The 14,044-nt window shown below is 44.1% G+C and overlaps 1 protein-coding gene across 1 annotated transcript in view; it reads right to left on the bottom strand.

The window, feature by feature from the left end:
• slc9a1a (solute carrier family 9 member A1a) overlaps positions 1-13,774 on the bottom strand; it is a 109,861-nt gene extending 96,087 nt beyond the window's left edge. The window contains exon 1 of the mRNA XM_084336880.1: positions 12,678-13,774. Within this exon, the coding sequence (XP_084193006.1) occupies positions 12,678-12,972 (295 nt within the window). The 5' untranslated portion in view covers positions 12,973-13,774. The remainder of the gene's footprint in view (positions 1-12,677) is intronic.
• Positions 13,775-14,044: the final 270 nt, after the last annotated feature.

Here is a 14,044-nt window from a genome sequence, read left to right as displayed (position 1 = left end):
CTTACTAATTTACAGCCTTTCTGCCAAGAAGATAAGAGGACATTTCCGTGCATCTATACACCTGGGGAGTCACATGGTTGTTTTAAGAAATAAAAAAGTTGAATATGGTCTTTTACCATAGGACTTTTTCATGGTAGAGGTTTTATATGGTTCCACTTATTCAAATGGTCTGACATTTGACGGGAGCAGAGTTGAGCATATTTAAAACTAAGTATTTTTTTTACAATTTAAGAAAACGAGAAACAAAATCATGGGTACAAGAGTATGTACTTAATGCGATTGAATCTCTACTTGTTTCCATGATAACTACTACAGCACCCGCATTTGAAGACCAGTCGTGAGCGCACTGCAGAGCTGAGCGTCTGGTAGGGCTGGGCGATATGACGATATTATATAAATATCGGGTACAGTTCATTAACGATACACTTTTTAAACGTATGTATCGTGGATATCGTGATGTTTTGCCCTCGCGTTAGAGGCCGCCGCGGCTGAGATGAGACTTACGGCACGGGCACACTTTATTTAGAATATAGAATGACCCGGAATTAAAGAAACGCCAAAGTAGTCGTGCTCTTGTGATTGGTCAAAGTTGCAGCATGCAGAGTTTATTTACCATGGAAACAAAGGTTGTAAACATTACAATATAAAAAAAATAATGTATTTAACTTGATTGGTTACAACAGTATAAGAATTAAATTATATATATATATGTTAAAGTTAAAGATCTATATTATGAACCTACAGAATACGGTTTAGCTGTAATACTTTAGATGACTAGTTTTGATCTTCAATGGGTGGCAAAATCACAGGTGGAACCTCACAGTCAAAATATGGCCTGAGGGGGCAGACTCTCTCAGACGCTGCAGCACCAGTTTCAACACACAGACTTGAGTATGTTTGCCACACACAGGCCCGGACTGGCCATTGGGAGCACCGGGAGTTTTCCCGGTGGCCTGGCCTGCACAGATATAAAAAAAAAAAAAAAAAAAAAAAAAATTGTATATAATTTTTTTTTTTTTTTGCCAGGCGATTGTTTCTAGTTGTGGCGGCGGCGCGGCGCGATAGTTAGATAAGGTGGGTGGGGAACAACCAGGATTTCACTGTCTGCCACAGAGTTGGAGAACTATCTGACTCTCTCTCCCTCACGCGGATCACACACACACACAATGGAGCCGTGCTGCCGCTTGTGATTGGTGGAGGCGGGACCAGGCGATACAACTGATTGACAGCGGAGGCGGCGAATGGAATGGCAGACGGCACTCAGATGCAGAATAACAGCCAGGCAATGAGCCAGGTAGTGTGGGACTCGGGAGAGATACAGTCAGTAGCGGCTGCTGGTTCTCTCTCCACTAGGGGCGCTATACCAAAACATTTTGCAAACATGTACAGTACCACGCAACCGACTCATGGCAAGACGTGAGCGATTCGACTCACGCTCACGGCAATGAATCGGCTCTTATGAACGAGTCGCTCAGCTGTTACTACAACAACACACAACCAGTCAAATAAAGTATAGTCTAATTCACAACTTGAAACACAATATATAAATAGAAAAGTTGGAAACAAAACTCGCTCCGTCTCCAAACACACGCAGATCTCTCCCTCTCTCTCCTTCTCTCTCTCACACACAGCGCGACGTGGAATCGATTCGTTACACAATCAGACCTAGTATATGTAGTATTATATACCAAGAATAACTTCAGTATGAGTACAGGGCTGTACACATATTTAGCATATTGTTAAACGAGCCAAGGCTAGCTATTAAACTATCGATATGAATCGAAAATCTGGGACCCTGATGTAAACAAGACAAACGTCTTTCTCTGGTCTGCATCCCCTTAACAATTGTGTGTATTGAGCCGTACTGTATTGTACCCATTCTGCAATCTGTTAATAAAGTTTTCATTCATTCAAACATAGACGATATTGAACAAGCCATAATCCACGTATTTTCAATCCAAAAGAAGAGAGAGAGAGAGAGAGAGAGAGAGAGAGAGAGAGAGAGAGAGAGAGAGAGAGAGAGAGAGAGAGAGAGAGAGATAAGCGTTATCTGAGTGGCTGAGAGAGAGAGAGAGAGAGAGAGAGAGAGAGAGAGAGAGAGAGAGAGAGAGAGAAAGATCGCTAATCTTGTTGATAAAGTATATCCACTCCATGGCATTGTCCATCCAGCCTGTGTTGATGTCCATCCATTGTCCATGCATGTCCCTCCACACTGCATCCATAATATAGCTTGTTAATAGCCAACAAGTACTGTGAGTGCCTTTGTCCATGTCCGCCTCGAACAGCCTGCAAACTACCTGGTGTTCTATCGCCATGCTCTAAGACAAACTCTAACCTTAACAAACTTTGAAAGAGTGCCTAAGCCTAACCGTTGAAAGAACTTGCCATCACGCTCCAAGACAAATATCTGCATCACACAACACAACAACAGCATAAACTCATGTTGTAAACTGCGGTTACGGAAAGTACCGCGTCGGCCAATCAGAGAGCTTTTAGACGCTCGGCTGCTTGCTAGGTCGTTTCAAACCAGCGCCCGAGTTCCATCATAATACATCATATTCAACGCAAAGCGCGTGGCTGCGACGGATACAGCGATGAACCAGTGCACGGCGGGCACGCGCACTCCAGGCGCAATTGCGCCTAGCCCAGAGAGAAATACGGCGAGGAGAAATGCCTGCGGCTACGGTAATGGAAAGGTCTATATCAGACAGAATCGTCACTTCCTGTTCAGGAAAACTATTATTAATCTTTGTAAAATTAAGTTATATTGTGCATTGGAAACACAAACATACTTAAAATGAGTAAATATTATTCATTTTAAACATGTTTATATTATTTATAGGGCTATAAAACAAAAAACAAAAAAGTTTTTTTCTCTTCTTCTCTCATTTAACAGGTGGGTCGGCGCCCTAGCGCCCCCGGTGGCGAGCCGCCACTGGATACAGTAGAGCGAAAGTCAATTAACGTTAATGTCAAGATGGACAGTGGAAGAAAGAGAAAGGGTGGAGGAGAGAGGGATAAAACAGACAAGAAAAAGAAAGGCCCTTACAGGAGAGAGTTAACCCTTAGGGGTCACGCTGGAGCTTTGAACCCGTCGGCGGACAACAAAAGAAATTAGAATCCCTCTTAAATGCTCAAAAAGGACATCTTTTCAGAAATCGATAAAAATAGAAAAATGGCCATTTCTAGTGCTTTGACATGTAAGGTATAGGTCCCCCAACTTGCTAAACCTAATACGACTTGTAAATACGTTTAATTCTTGCTAGATGGTATGCTTGTAATAATCTCCATTTGCGATAAGAACTACATCGCGCATCACCAAGCGCACATACATGGACGCGCGCACACACAAACAGCGCATAGGTGTTAATCACTGAGTGATCTAATATGCATATTCTTCAGCGCGAGAGGGGGGGGGTTGTGTTTCTCACAATCTGAAGAGGTCCTGCATTATTATTATTATTATTATCGAGAATACACGGGACCCGACGGAACGTTAATTTATGTATTAAAAGTAGTCTAACATGCTTTCATCCTCGCCCGTGTATATACCCACGTCGCGCTAAAACAACATACTGTATGGCAGAGACAGAGTGCATGTGTGTACGAGTTATCTCGCAGTTCATTCAAGCGCGCATCACGGTGATGAGACAGCTCTCTAGAGTAGAAAGGTGTGCTCACAGGGGCGTAGCTGGAGATTCTGGGCCCCATGAAAGAATCAATTTGTGGGCCCCCAATCTATTAAAAAATGTGGGGCCCCCAATCTATAAAAAAATGTGTGGTCTCCCTCTATCTCTTCTTTCTTTCTTTCTCTCTCTTTCTCTTCCTCTCTTTCTTTCTCTCTCTCTCCCTCTCTCTGTCTGTATCTCCCTCTATCTCTTCTTTCTTTCTTTCTTTCTTTCTTTCTTTCTTTCTCTCTCTCTCTCTCTCTCTGTATCTCCCTCTATCTCTTCTTTCTTTCTTTCTCTCTCTCTGTCTGTATCTCCCTCTATCTCTTCTTTCTTTCTTCCTCTCTTTCTTTCTCTCTCTCTCCCTCTCTCTCTCTCTCTGTCTGTATCTCCCGCTATCTCTTCTTTCTTTCTTTCTTTCTTTCTTTCTTTCTTTCTTTCTTTCTTTCTTTCTTTCTTTCTCTCTCTCTGTCTGTATCTCCCTCTATCTCTTCTTTCTTTCTTTCTTTCTTTCTTTCTCTCTCCCTCTCTCTGTCTGTATCTCCCTCTATCTCTTCTTTCTTTCTTTCTTTCTTTCTTTCTTTCTCTCTCTCCCAACACCTGTCCTGGAGTACAACAAGTACATGGGAGGCGTTGATTTGTCTGACCAACTCATCCAGTACTACTCTGCACACCACAAGACCATGCGATGGTACAGGACTTTGCTCTATCATTATCTGGACATTGCCGCCACTAACTCCTACCTTCTTCACATGGAGCTCTGCAGAGAGCAGCAGGTGCAGCCGATGACCCACCTGGTCTTCCAGCAGGAGCTGGTAGCTGAGCTGTGTGGCGTCACAGTTGTACAGGTGCCAGTGGACAACCTACCCACGGCAGTGGACAATCTACCCACAGCACCAGTGGACCGCCTACCAAGGAACCATTCACCTGTTGCGATCACGCAACAGGCAGATAAATCCCAGAAGGCCACGGCTGGCCGCCTGTTTTGCGTACATTGTAAGATGAAGACCCCCTGGAAGTGCTGTGAATGTGGTGTGGCCCTCTGTCTCATTCCAGACAGGAACTGCTTTTTCACATATCACTTAGTGTGATACAGAACAGGCAGATACAACCATGAGGAGACACTTTTTTTTTTTTTTTTTAATACATGTGCATAATTTAATTTTTTTGTCGATTTTGCCTAAATTCATTGTGGTCGCGCTCTCTGCCAAATATCATATGAGGCACCTTGTATTACTATTGTAATCCAAAAGTGATATATAGGGTTGTTCATTGTACAATACAATTGATACAGTTGATGTTTCTTGTTGATTATTATTCTCTATGTGTTTTTAATAAAATTGTGTGATATTCTATTCCAGTTGTCTTTGGTCTTTGTTTTCTCCCACATTGAGTTTCTCCACCACTCTCTCAACAAAATTACGCATAGCTGGGAATCCATTCCTTGTGCCGTCAGAACCATCTAGAAGGAATACTACATCCTTTCTGGCAGTGTCATGATCAACTATAACGGTGGTTGGTACAGTACTGTAAATACCATCTGAGTAGAGTAGAAAGTAGAGAGGTGAAGACCTGTTCTCTCTCTCTCTCTCTCTCTCTGCCACACGTGCTGCCACACGTGCTGTCAGGGTCAAACCAGTCTGGATTGATGTTGTAGTCTGAAAAAATGCCAGGAAATGCTCAGAGAATTGTTGCATATATAGAACACAAATGTTCTAGAATGTTCGATTATGACATCATACTGTGACATACTCCTCCTGTAGTGTGAAAAAACATGCATTCTCATAAATATTACGATCAAATCTATTTTGTACTTGATACATTTGAAATTGGTTTGGTTATGATCATGTTATTAGTGTGTGTGTGTGTAAAAAAACTAATTAATAATATAATTATTATAAATGTCGCTCTCTCTCTCTCTCTTGAAATCTACAGTTACACATTGCTGTATTTAGTGAGGTAAATGAGTACAAGACATGTTTCACAGACACACACACACACACACACATACACACACACATACACAGACAGACAGACACACACACATTTACATTTACACATTTACACATTACATTTACATCTAGTCTAGTTTGCTTATTTTTTTTGATATGGTACAGTACTGTAAATACCATCTCTCTCTCTCTATCTCTCTCTCTCTCTCTCTCTACTACTTTTGGATATGAGCATTTTTTCAATACCCAACTATGTAGTGGCCGCTTGTCGCTAGGCTAGGCCTCCTGCTGGGTCCATTCACTGGAATAACAAAGGAATGACTGGGCCTTTGCTCCAGGTGTGAAATGGTTCTAGTGACAATGATCACATTGAATTCTGGGAGTGTAGTTCTCTCATCAGATAGCTGAATGAACTTGGAGCAAGTTCTCGTCCTATCCTGAAAAGTAGTTAGGATTTTACCAGAATGTTTGATAGGACATTGATTGAAAACTATCGTCTCAAATTTGACAATTGATGGCTTATTTTGAAGGTATGAATCTGTAATTTTACATTATGTAACAAAAAAAAAAGTATATTCTGAGAAGGTGGAGCTACACACTCTAGACCTCAGGGGGTCTGTATTATAATAGTAAATAGAAAAATATATTGTGCTCTTGCTTTTTTCTTTTTGAAGGTGGAGAGAGTAGCATTGCTAGTGCCACAACAGTTTTATTTGAGGTCCATAACAGTACATTGTACTAAGCAATTGTTGGCTCATTAGTTTGTGATTCACATGCACTCAAATTCACCAGAATGCAGGAAATTAAGTCTTTGTAACAAAAGATTTCCTGGTGGGGGTCCCCCAGACCCCCCGCTTAAAAAGTGGCCTGATTGGGGCTATATTTCGCGCTATATCTCCCGGTATGACTTATTTCCCCAGTCCGGCCCTGGCCACACAGGCCACACTGGACTCCCATACTGACATTCACTCCTACACCTCATCCGTTGTAGACTACATTAACTCCAACATTGACAGTGTCACCACCCTGAAATAGATCACTACATTCTACAATCAGAAGCTGTGGATGAACAGAGGTCTGTATAGTGCTAAAGGAATGTGATACCGCTTTCAGATCTGGTGACACGCAGGCCTCTTCAGCCAGGGCTAACCTGAATAGGGGAATGAAGTGGGCCAAGCACAGTCACAAGCTAAGTGCTGAAGAGCACTTCAACAACTCCGACCCCTGGCACATGTGGCATCCAGGCCATAACAGACTATATAAACCCACCAACAAATCTCCCCCAACCACTGACCCCTACCTGCCTCCTGACAGGGACAACAAGGAGGCACCCACTAAGGCCTACCATAACCTCCAACTAGGGCTGAACGATTAATCGATTTTAAATCGAAATTTGAAGTGATGCAATTAGCAAATCGCAAAGCCTGCAATTCATTTTTTATTTAATTTTTTTCCAGGAGGTCCCATTGAGATACAAGATCTCCTTTGCAAGGGAGACCTGGCCAAGATGACAGCAATAACATTTGTAATACATCACACAGCAATAAATGTGCAATACATCACACAAGCACATAATAAAAGTGCATGTATACAATACATCACATGTAAACACAAAGCAGAATAGTCATGATAGTAAAAGTGTATGACAGCAGTATAATACAGGGTAATACAGTAATTTTGCAGTTTTGCAGTTGGGACCAGACTACAGAAAGCAGCGACATTCTTCTTGTAGGAAGTTATGTAATACAGATTTAAATTCACCAAGAGAGACCGGGGTGTCTAAATGGATATGGTCCTGTAACCCATTCCATGCCCAAGGTGCGAAGCTTGAGAAAGCTGTTCCTAGCTAACCCTGCTCAAGACGGAGAAAACATCTGAGCTGAGTAAGGAAAGGGTGGGTGGGAGCGGGGCTCGGGGAGGGGGGGGGGAGCCCATCTCTCTCTCTCTATTGGTTCAATTAATGTTTAAAGCCCAACCTCTAGGTTAAACCCTACTGATCAATTATGGGTAGTTTACATCATTGGTATATAATTTCATTATTTATTTTTTTCCATTTGACACCGGAAATGCCACTCTGAAAGTTAAAAAGGTCCACGCACGAATAACATGCACGCGCGAATCAAAAAAGCTTATCAAACGCCGACGTCACAACAGGACAACAGGTGCATATTAATGAGCCGAATCTAAAAGCTTATCAGACGCTAGCACCTAGCATGGCCGTGACGTCACTTCAGGAAACGTATGCCTTATGTCCGTCCGGGTCATAGTACTAGATCAATGGTGGCTCACTCGGTGCATCACAGTTAGCCTATATCTCCGCCGTCCCTGCTACACTCACTGACGTTAGCCTATAGCCCGCCGTCCCTGCGGGTGGTTCTCTCCTCTTTGTGTGCCCCCGTCCCCGCGGAGGAGCTTGTGGACTCGACAACAGCGGCGGCCGCAGGGCGCCGGAGCCCGCAGCGCTAGTTAGCTCATAGCTATCGTGTAACACTAGCCTTTACGGGCTCGAGCACCCTACGGCTGCCGCCGCCGTCGCGTCCATGGGCCCCCCGGCAGGGCACCCGTGGGGACGGGGTGTACAGAGAGGAGAGAATCATTTTGGGTCGGCCGTTCATGCCGGCCAGCGAGCCGGATGTCGGGATATGTTGTTAGCACAATAGCTACCAAGCTAAGCTATGTTATCTACTAACGTTATAAACACAATACGTGTACAACGACACAATGATTTACATTATTACAAATATGGTAACGTGGTTGTGGCTTTTACAAATAGTGGTTAGCTTTAGAGATGGATGGATGGCTATAATCACGGAGCAATAGTGAGGTGAAACATACGTTTTAATTCGGCTAGTAGTAGCAAGCATATATCTATGGTAGCAAGGCTCTCTGCCTGCCACTAGCTGTGTGTGACTCTCAGCGCCCCCTGGTGAGCCCCCTGGTGCCCTGCACCTGTTGTGACGATCATTTCGATTACACACGCACGTTATGAACCATTGATTAAAATATGCACGTGCGTGGTGATTGTGTTGGGCAGACAAAATGTTTGATAAAAACGCTAAAACTGGGTCAATTTCAATACTTTTTTTTCCCTTCTTCATGAAAGCCACTGTTGGCCTAGTCCACATTGTTTATTGAACAAAAATACAACGTGGAGGTTGACCTTTAAGTAGAAAAACGTTGCACTATAATCGAACTGGATAGTTGATAAACATTTAACTTCATTAGCTGAAGTATTCTAAAATCATTTAAGCCATTCTCCTTTTGTATGTGTGTGCGTGTGTGTGTGTGTGTGTGCACACGTCTCATATCTGGTCTGATAGAGGAGTTTGATAGTATTTAGTACCGAGGATTGCCAGATAATGTTGATATTTAAACATTAAAATAAATACAAAATAAATATAGATGATCATGCAACATTTAAAAAATTGTTGTAGGAACGGTTTGGGAGAGGGAGATATGGGGTTTTAGATTGTGTGTTGTGAAGTTTAGACTTCAGAGAGGGAGAGTACAGAAAAAAGGCACCGTTGGGTACCGGTATCGATTCCCAGGTAAAAAGAAAAGTTTTCAGACTCGGTGTCCCAAACAGACAGACCGCGTAGGCTAGATGCAAGCCGCATTTTACAATAAACCTTTTATAATTAATCGCAAATTGAATCGCAATCGCAATATCTGTCAATCAATTAGATTATTTCCCAAAATCGTGCAGCCCTACCTCCAACCCCTCACTCTCTCCCCCACCAACGTGTGTACCACACTGAGCAGGACTGATGCATCTAAGGCAGCTAGCCCTGATGGCATCCCCGGCCGTGTGCTCAGGAACTGCGCTGAGCAGCTGGTCGAGGTCTTAACTGACATCTTCAACATGTCACTAGCCCAGGCAGTTGTCCCAGCGTGCTTCAAGAGGCTAGTCCTGGCTGACTTCAAATCTGGCCTTTCATGCTCACAGGACACCAATTCTCCTACCGTGAGAACAGCGCTAGATTCCGCCCTCTCCCACCTGGATGAGAGCAATAATGTGAGAATTCTGTACATCGCATTCAGCTCAGCATTCAACACCACCATCCCCTCCAAACTCATCTCCAAACGTGGTGCCCTTGTGGAAACCAAGGACCTCTACATTAACCCCTCTGTCTGCAACTGGATACTTGACTTCCTAACTAACAGACCCCAGGACGAAGGTTGAGCGTGTCTCCAGCTTCAAATTCCTGGGAGTCCACATCGTGAGGACCTCTCATGGACCCTCAACACCTCAGCTCTGGTCAAGAAGGCTCAGCAGCACCTCTTCTTCCTCAGGAGAATGAAGAACGCCCGTCTGTCTCCTCAGATTCACCTCTCATCCCAATCATGGACTGGGTGCTACAGGAACCTCCGCTCCAAGTCAAGCAGACTCAGCTTCTTTCCGTCAGCGGTCATCTCTCTGAACTCTGTACCACAATGACACCCCCAACTTTGAACTCTGTTGCCCATAATCAATTTATACCTACCTACTGCTTTCACTGTCAACAACGGCCCTACACTGTAATCATCATAACTACCTCTCATACTATAGTCTACCCATATAATTCTGTAGTCTGTATGATAGCATACTGTACAATAATGCTATACATTTATATTTACCACATATATATCTACCCACATCTGTCTGTACACTACATACCTGCATAATAATCCTTTTTACATATCTGTAGATACTATATCTATTATCTGTACATATCCCTTACTAGTTACGCTGCTGGCCAGTATGATTTACTACCATAGTGTATACCTGTATCACTGAGCATAGTACTACAACTTTGTACATACATCAGATTAGTACTATTACTCAGTAGTACTAATTTATACCCAGTGTAATCACCTGTACATTCTATATTACTATTGCACTTTACTGCGACATTTGCACTCTGGTTGGATGCCAAAATTATTTTCATTGTACTGTACTTATTTAAATTTTATTCAATCTAATCTAATCACTGCCCAGGTATATAGTCTTGAGCTAGAAGGCACAAATAACTTCTAAAGTTCTAATACATCCAATTATCTCCCTTAATATGACACTTTCAGCTACAGCACCAATAATAATATCCCATGGGCATATTGATTCATATGATGTGCTTTTGCACTGGGGATATTGATTTGAGTAGTTGTGATTAAGAAGACTGGTCTTGGAGACAGGGGTCCGGACAGCCAGGGCTGCTGGGAAGATGAACCCTTTCACCACCACACTACAGAAGGTTAACCCTTTACTATCACACTACAGAACCTGTAGTGTGATAGTAAAGGGTTAACCTTCTGTAGTGTGGTCATGAAAGGGTTAACCCTTTGTTGCATGGCAGTGAAAGGGTTAACCTTCTGTATTGTCACAGTGAAAGGGTTAACATTTAAATTTTGTCATTTAGCTGACGCTTTTATCCAAAGAGACTTACAAGTTTTGTACAACAAGTCAGCAGGAAGGGTACAACTCCATTTGGTAGTGTGACAGTGAAAGGGTTAAGGCACAATGGATGTGCCTATGAGCTTGTAAGGTACTGGAACTACGGGAATGAATCAGACGATGTGTCATGGTGGCTGAGCGGCACAGCGTATTACTGCCAACAGCCCTGTTCCAGCCAGCATCTGGGCTAATGGGGAGCTGAAGGTCACCGCTGTCACAGCTCCTTTTTCAATCTACTGCTCCAAAGTAGTGTCTCCTTTTCCATGTATTGTATTTAGTACCGGAGGTAAAGAACTTTAACAACTAGCCTATACTTGTTGATCTGCTGTAACACTATGGTTATTATTATGCCCTTCTTGTGTTTGTCGATCTGTTGTCTTACTGCCATCCTCACATGGACCACAAAGGGAATAAGCCTCAGGGCTTTATTGCATTATCCTGACCTTTTCTGTTTTTTTATTTGTATGCGTGTCCTATCTGGTGGAGCTGTCAATAATTTAAAGAAATGTCAAATCAATCAATCCTGACTCTCTCTCCTCTCCCCCCAGAGACAGTTTGACCCTTCCCCTCAGAGACAGGGAGCATCCCACTGCAGAGATGAGGCAGTGTCCTCGCTTGGCATGACCACAGGTTGGCGCTCAATCAGGCTCATAAATGAGCATGGAAGTGACAGCTGCTGGTGCTCAGCTCAAGACAGCAGGGAGACTGCAGGGGCCTGTGGAGAGTGCACCACGGACAGGAAGGCAGATGGAGAGAGGGAGGGAGGGAATGGAGATGAGGGCAAGGCGGTTAAGAGGAGGAAGGAGAGTCTCAGGGGGTGAAGAGGCGCGCAGCACTGCAGGGAGAGGGAAATGGAAGAGGCCAGTGAGGCATAGGAAAGAAGACGATCAGCGCTAAAGGACTGCAACCTCTGTGTTTGTTTAAGGTTATGGGTGTGTCTGTCCTTATATTTCTCAACATCGTCCATGATAATGATGCAAAATGGCATTGCCTCACTATAGTGTAAGCCAGAAATGCCCCCCCCCCCCTGGCTGAAATGCTACCAATGCCCTGTGCTCCAGACTGCTGCATCAGGTCTGCTTAGTCATGGTTGGTCACCGTGGCAAGTACCAAGGAGTAAGCAGTAAGCTCAACTCAAACAGGCCATTTATTGTCTGGATCTGATGACCTAATCTACATGGCCACTGCTCTCTATATTACCTAGGTTAACGAGTCACCTAGTAAACTGAGCTATCAGGGTAGCTCGTTTTATCCTCCTACCAGGAGCATCCCAACATAGAGACGTCACAACAGGGTTCCAATAATCATTTTTGGCTGAGATCCCTATTGGCATATCAATGTTGCCTCTGTCTCCGACTAGTTGGGTAATGTATCTGATAGGCCTAGCCTAGGTGATACAACCACTCGATACAATAACTTATTCTTCAGTGAAATGTGGTTGTGGTTCAAAGGGTAACCCGATATACCTGTATACCGTCCATCATCATCATCAGTTTTCACCCTGTTCTTTTGATAATGCAGGCTAACAACACAATGCATTTGTTAACTGCCTCCCGCACTGGTATCAATTATCTCGGGCCGTTGCAGCAGGAAGCACAGGCAGCATTTCCATAAAATAATACTCACCCAATTTCATTAACGAGGCTAACAGCACCCATAGGGAGATTTCGAACGGCGTCTGTATGTGATGGTAATCAATTTCGAGGACAGGGAAAGCCTTTTTCGTGTAGTTGGGTTGCACGTGAACCACCGTGTGGTAGTCGGGCTGCTCCCGGCGGCTGGTGTCCGGCGAGCTGGCCGCTCCGAGGGGCAGCACCGTGCCCTGCAGCAGCACCAGGAGCAGCAGCAGCAGCACGCCGCGCTCCGGGACACCTCTGCACAAGCTGCTGCTGCTGCGGGGAGACACTGTCCGAGAAGCCATGTTGTTGAACACGACAGGTATCGTGACTACTTGCAAACACTTGAAGTTGTAAAAGTATTTGGGGTCTCTTGGAAGTTGAGTGTGTAATGAAGTTAATTACACATTGTTCGGACAGGCTGCTGGCAGCCAAATCAAATAGTTATACACCCAGAGAGGCAGAGGGGAAACAAAATATATAATTTTAGGTTATATACCTTAACATTGTGCCAATATGCCTGACTCTAAAGTGGGTGCAGCTTCCATAGCAGCTCAGGTAGAGGCTACTGTGTCTCACCAGTCACCACCACTAGGCCGTGATGAAGCAGGAAGCGGCAAGTCAGATGCTCGTTGTATTAGCACCGGCTGTATCAACAATGCAATAAATAGCATCCCACTGACATCTGACAAGTTTGCTCAAAGCCGCGTGTCTGTGGCAGAAGGAATGTCCTCGTCTGTGAAAGGTGTCATCGTTGTTGATACCGACGAGTAAAAGACAGCGGCATCTCTTCCGACTCTTCCCCCCGAGTGTCCCGAGAAAGTCCCCGAAGAGACGAAACTGACAGCGCTGCTCGAGGAATATTGACCTTGGGAGAAAATCAAAGAGCCGTCACGTCGCATTGTGCGAATAATCCAGAGGAATTTAACTTTGTGTTTTGTTCATGTCCGTGAATGCGGCATTGTTTCCCGCCCCTACTGGACGTGACAAGACGTTCGCTGAGCTAATGATGGGGATGTGGAACCGGGAGAGAGCGTGTCTTCTTCTGTCTTCCCGTCCTGCCTGGGGTCGCCAAGCCGAGAAGTGCCTCTCTCTGCAGCGGTGTTGACCACCTAAATACAACCTTCAAAACGCACACCCTTTTCGCGGAGGTTTTGTGGAGGAGAGGAGGAGAGGAATGTGGAGAGGGTGGGGGGCAGGTTGTTGCCTGACTGCAGTGACACCTATTGGAGAGGAGGCTGAAGGTGTGCTGAGGATTTTGGCATACTATTGCAATACATTGATTGGTTGATTGATTGATTTATTGATTGATTGATTGATTGATTGATTGATTGATTGAAAACTTTATTAACAGATTGCAGAATGGGTACAGTACAG

This window comes from Notolepis coatsorum (genome assembly GCF_963971535.1).
Source record: "Notolepis coatsorum genome assembly, chromosome: 19".
NCBI lineage: Eukaryota > Metazoa > Chordata > Actinopteri > Aulopiformes > Paralepididae > Notolepis > Notolepis coatsorum.
The sequence above is the reverse complement of the archived record's forward strand: the minus strand, read 5'-3'. Positions and strand labels throughout refer to the sequence as shown.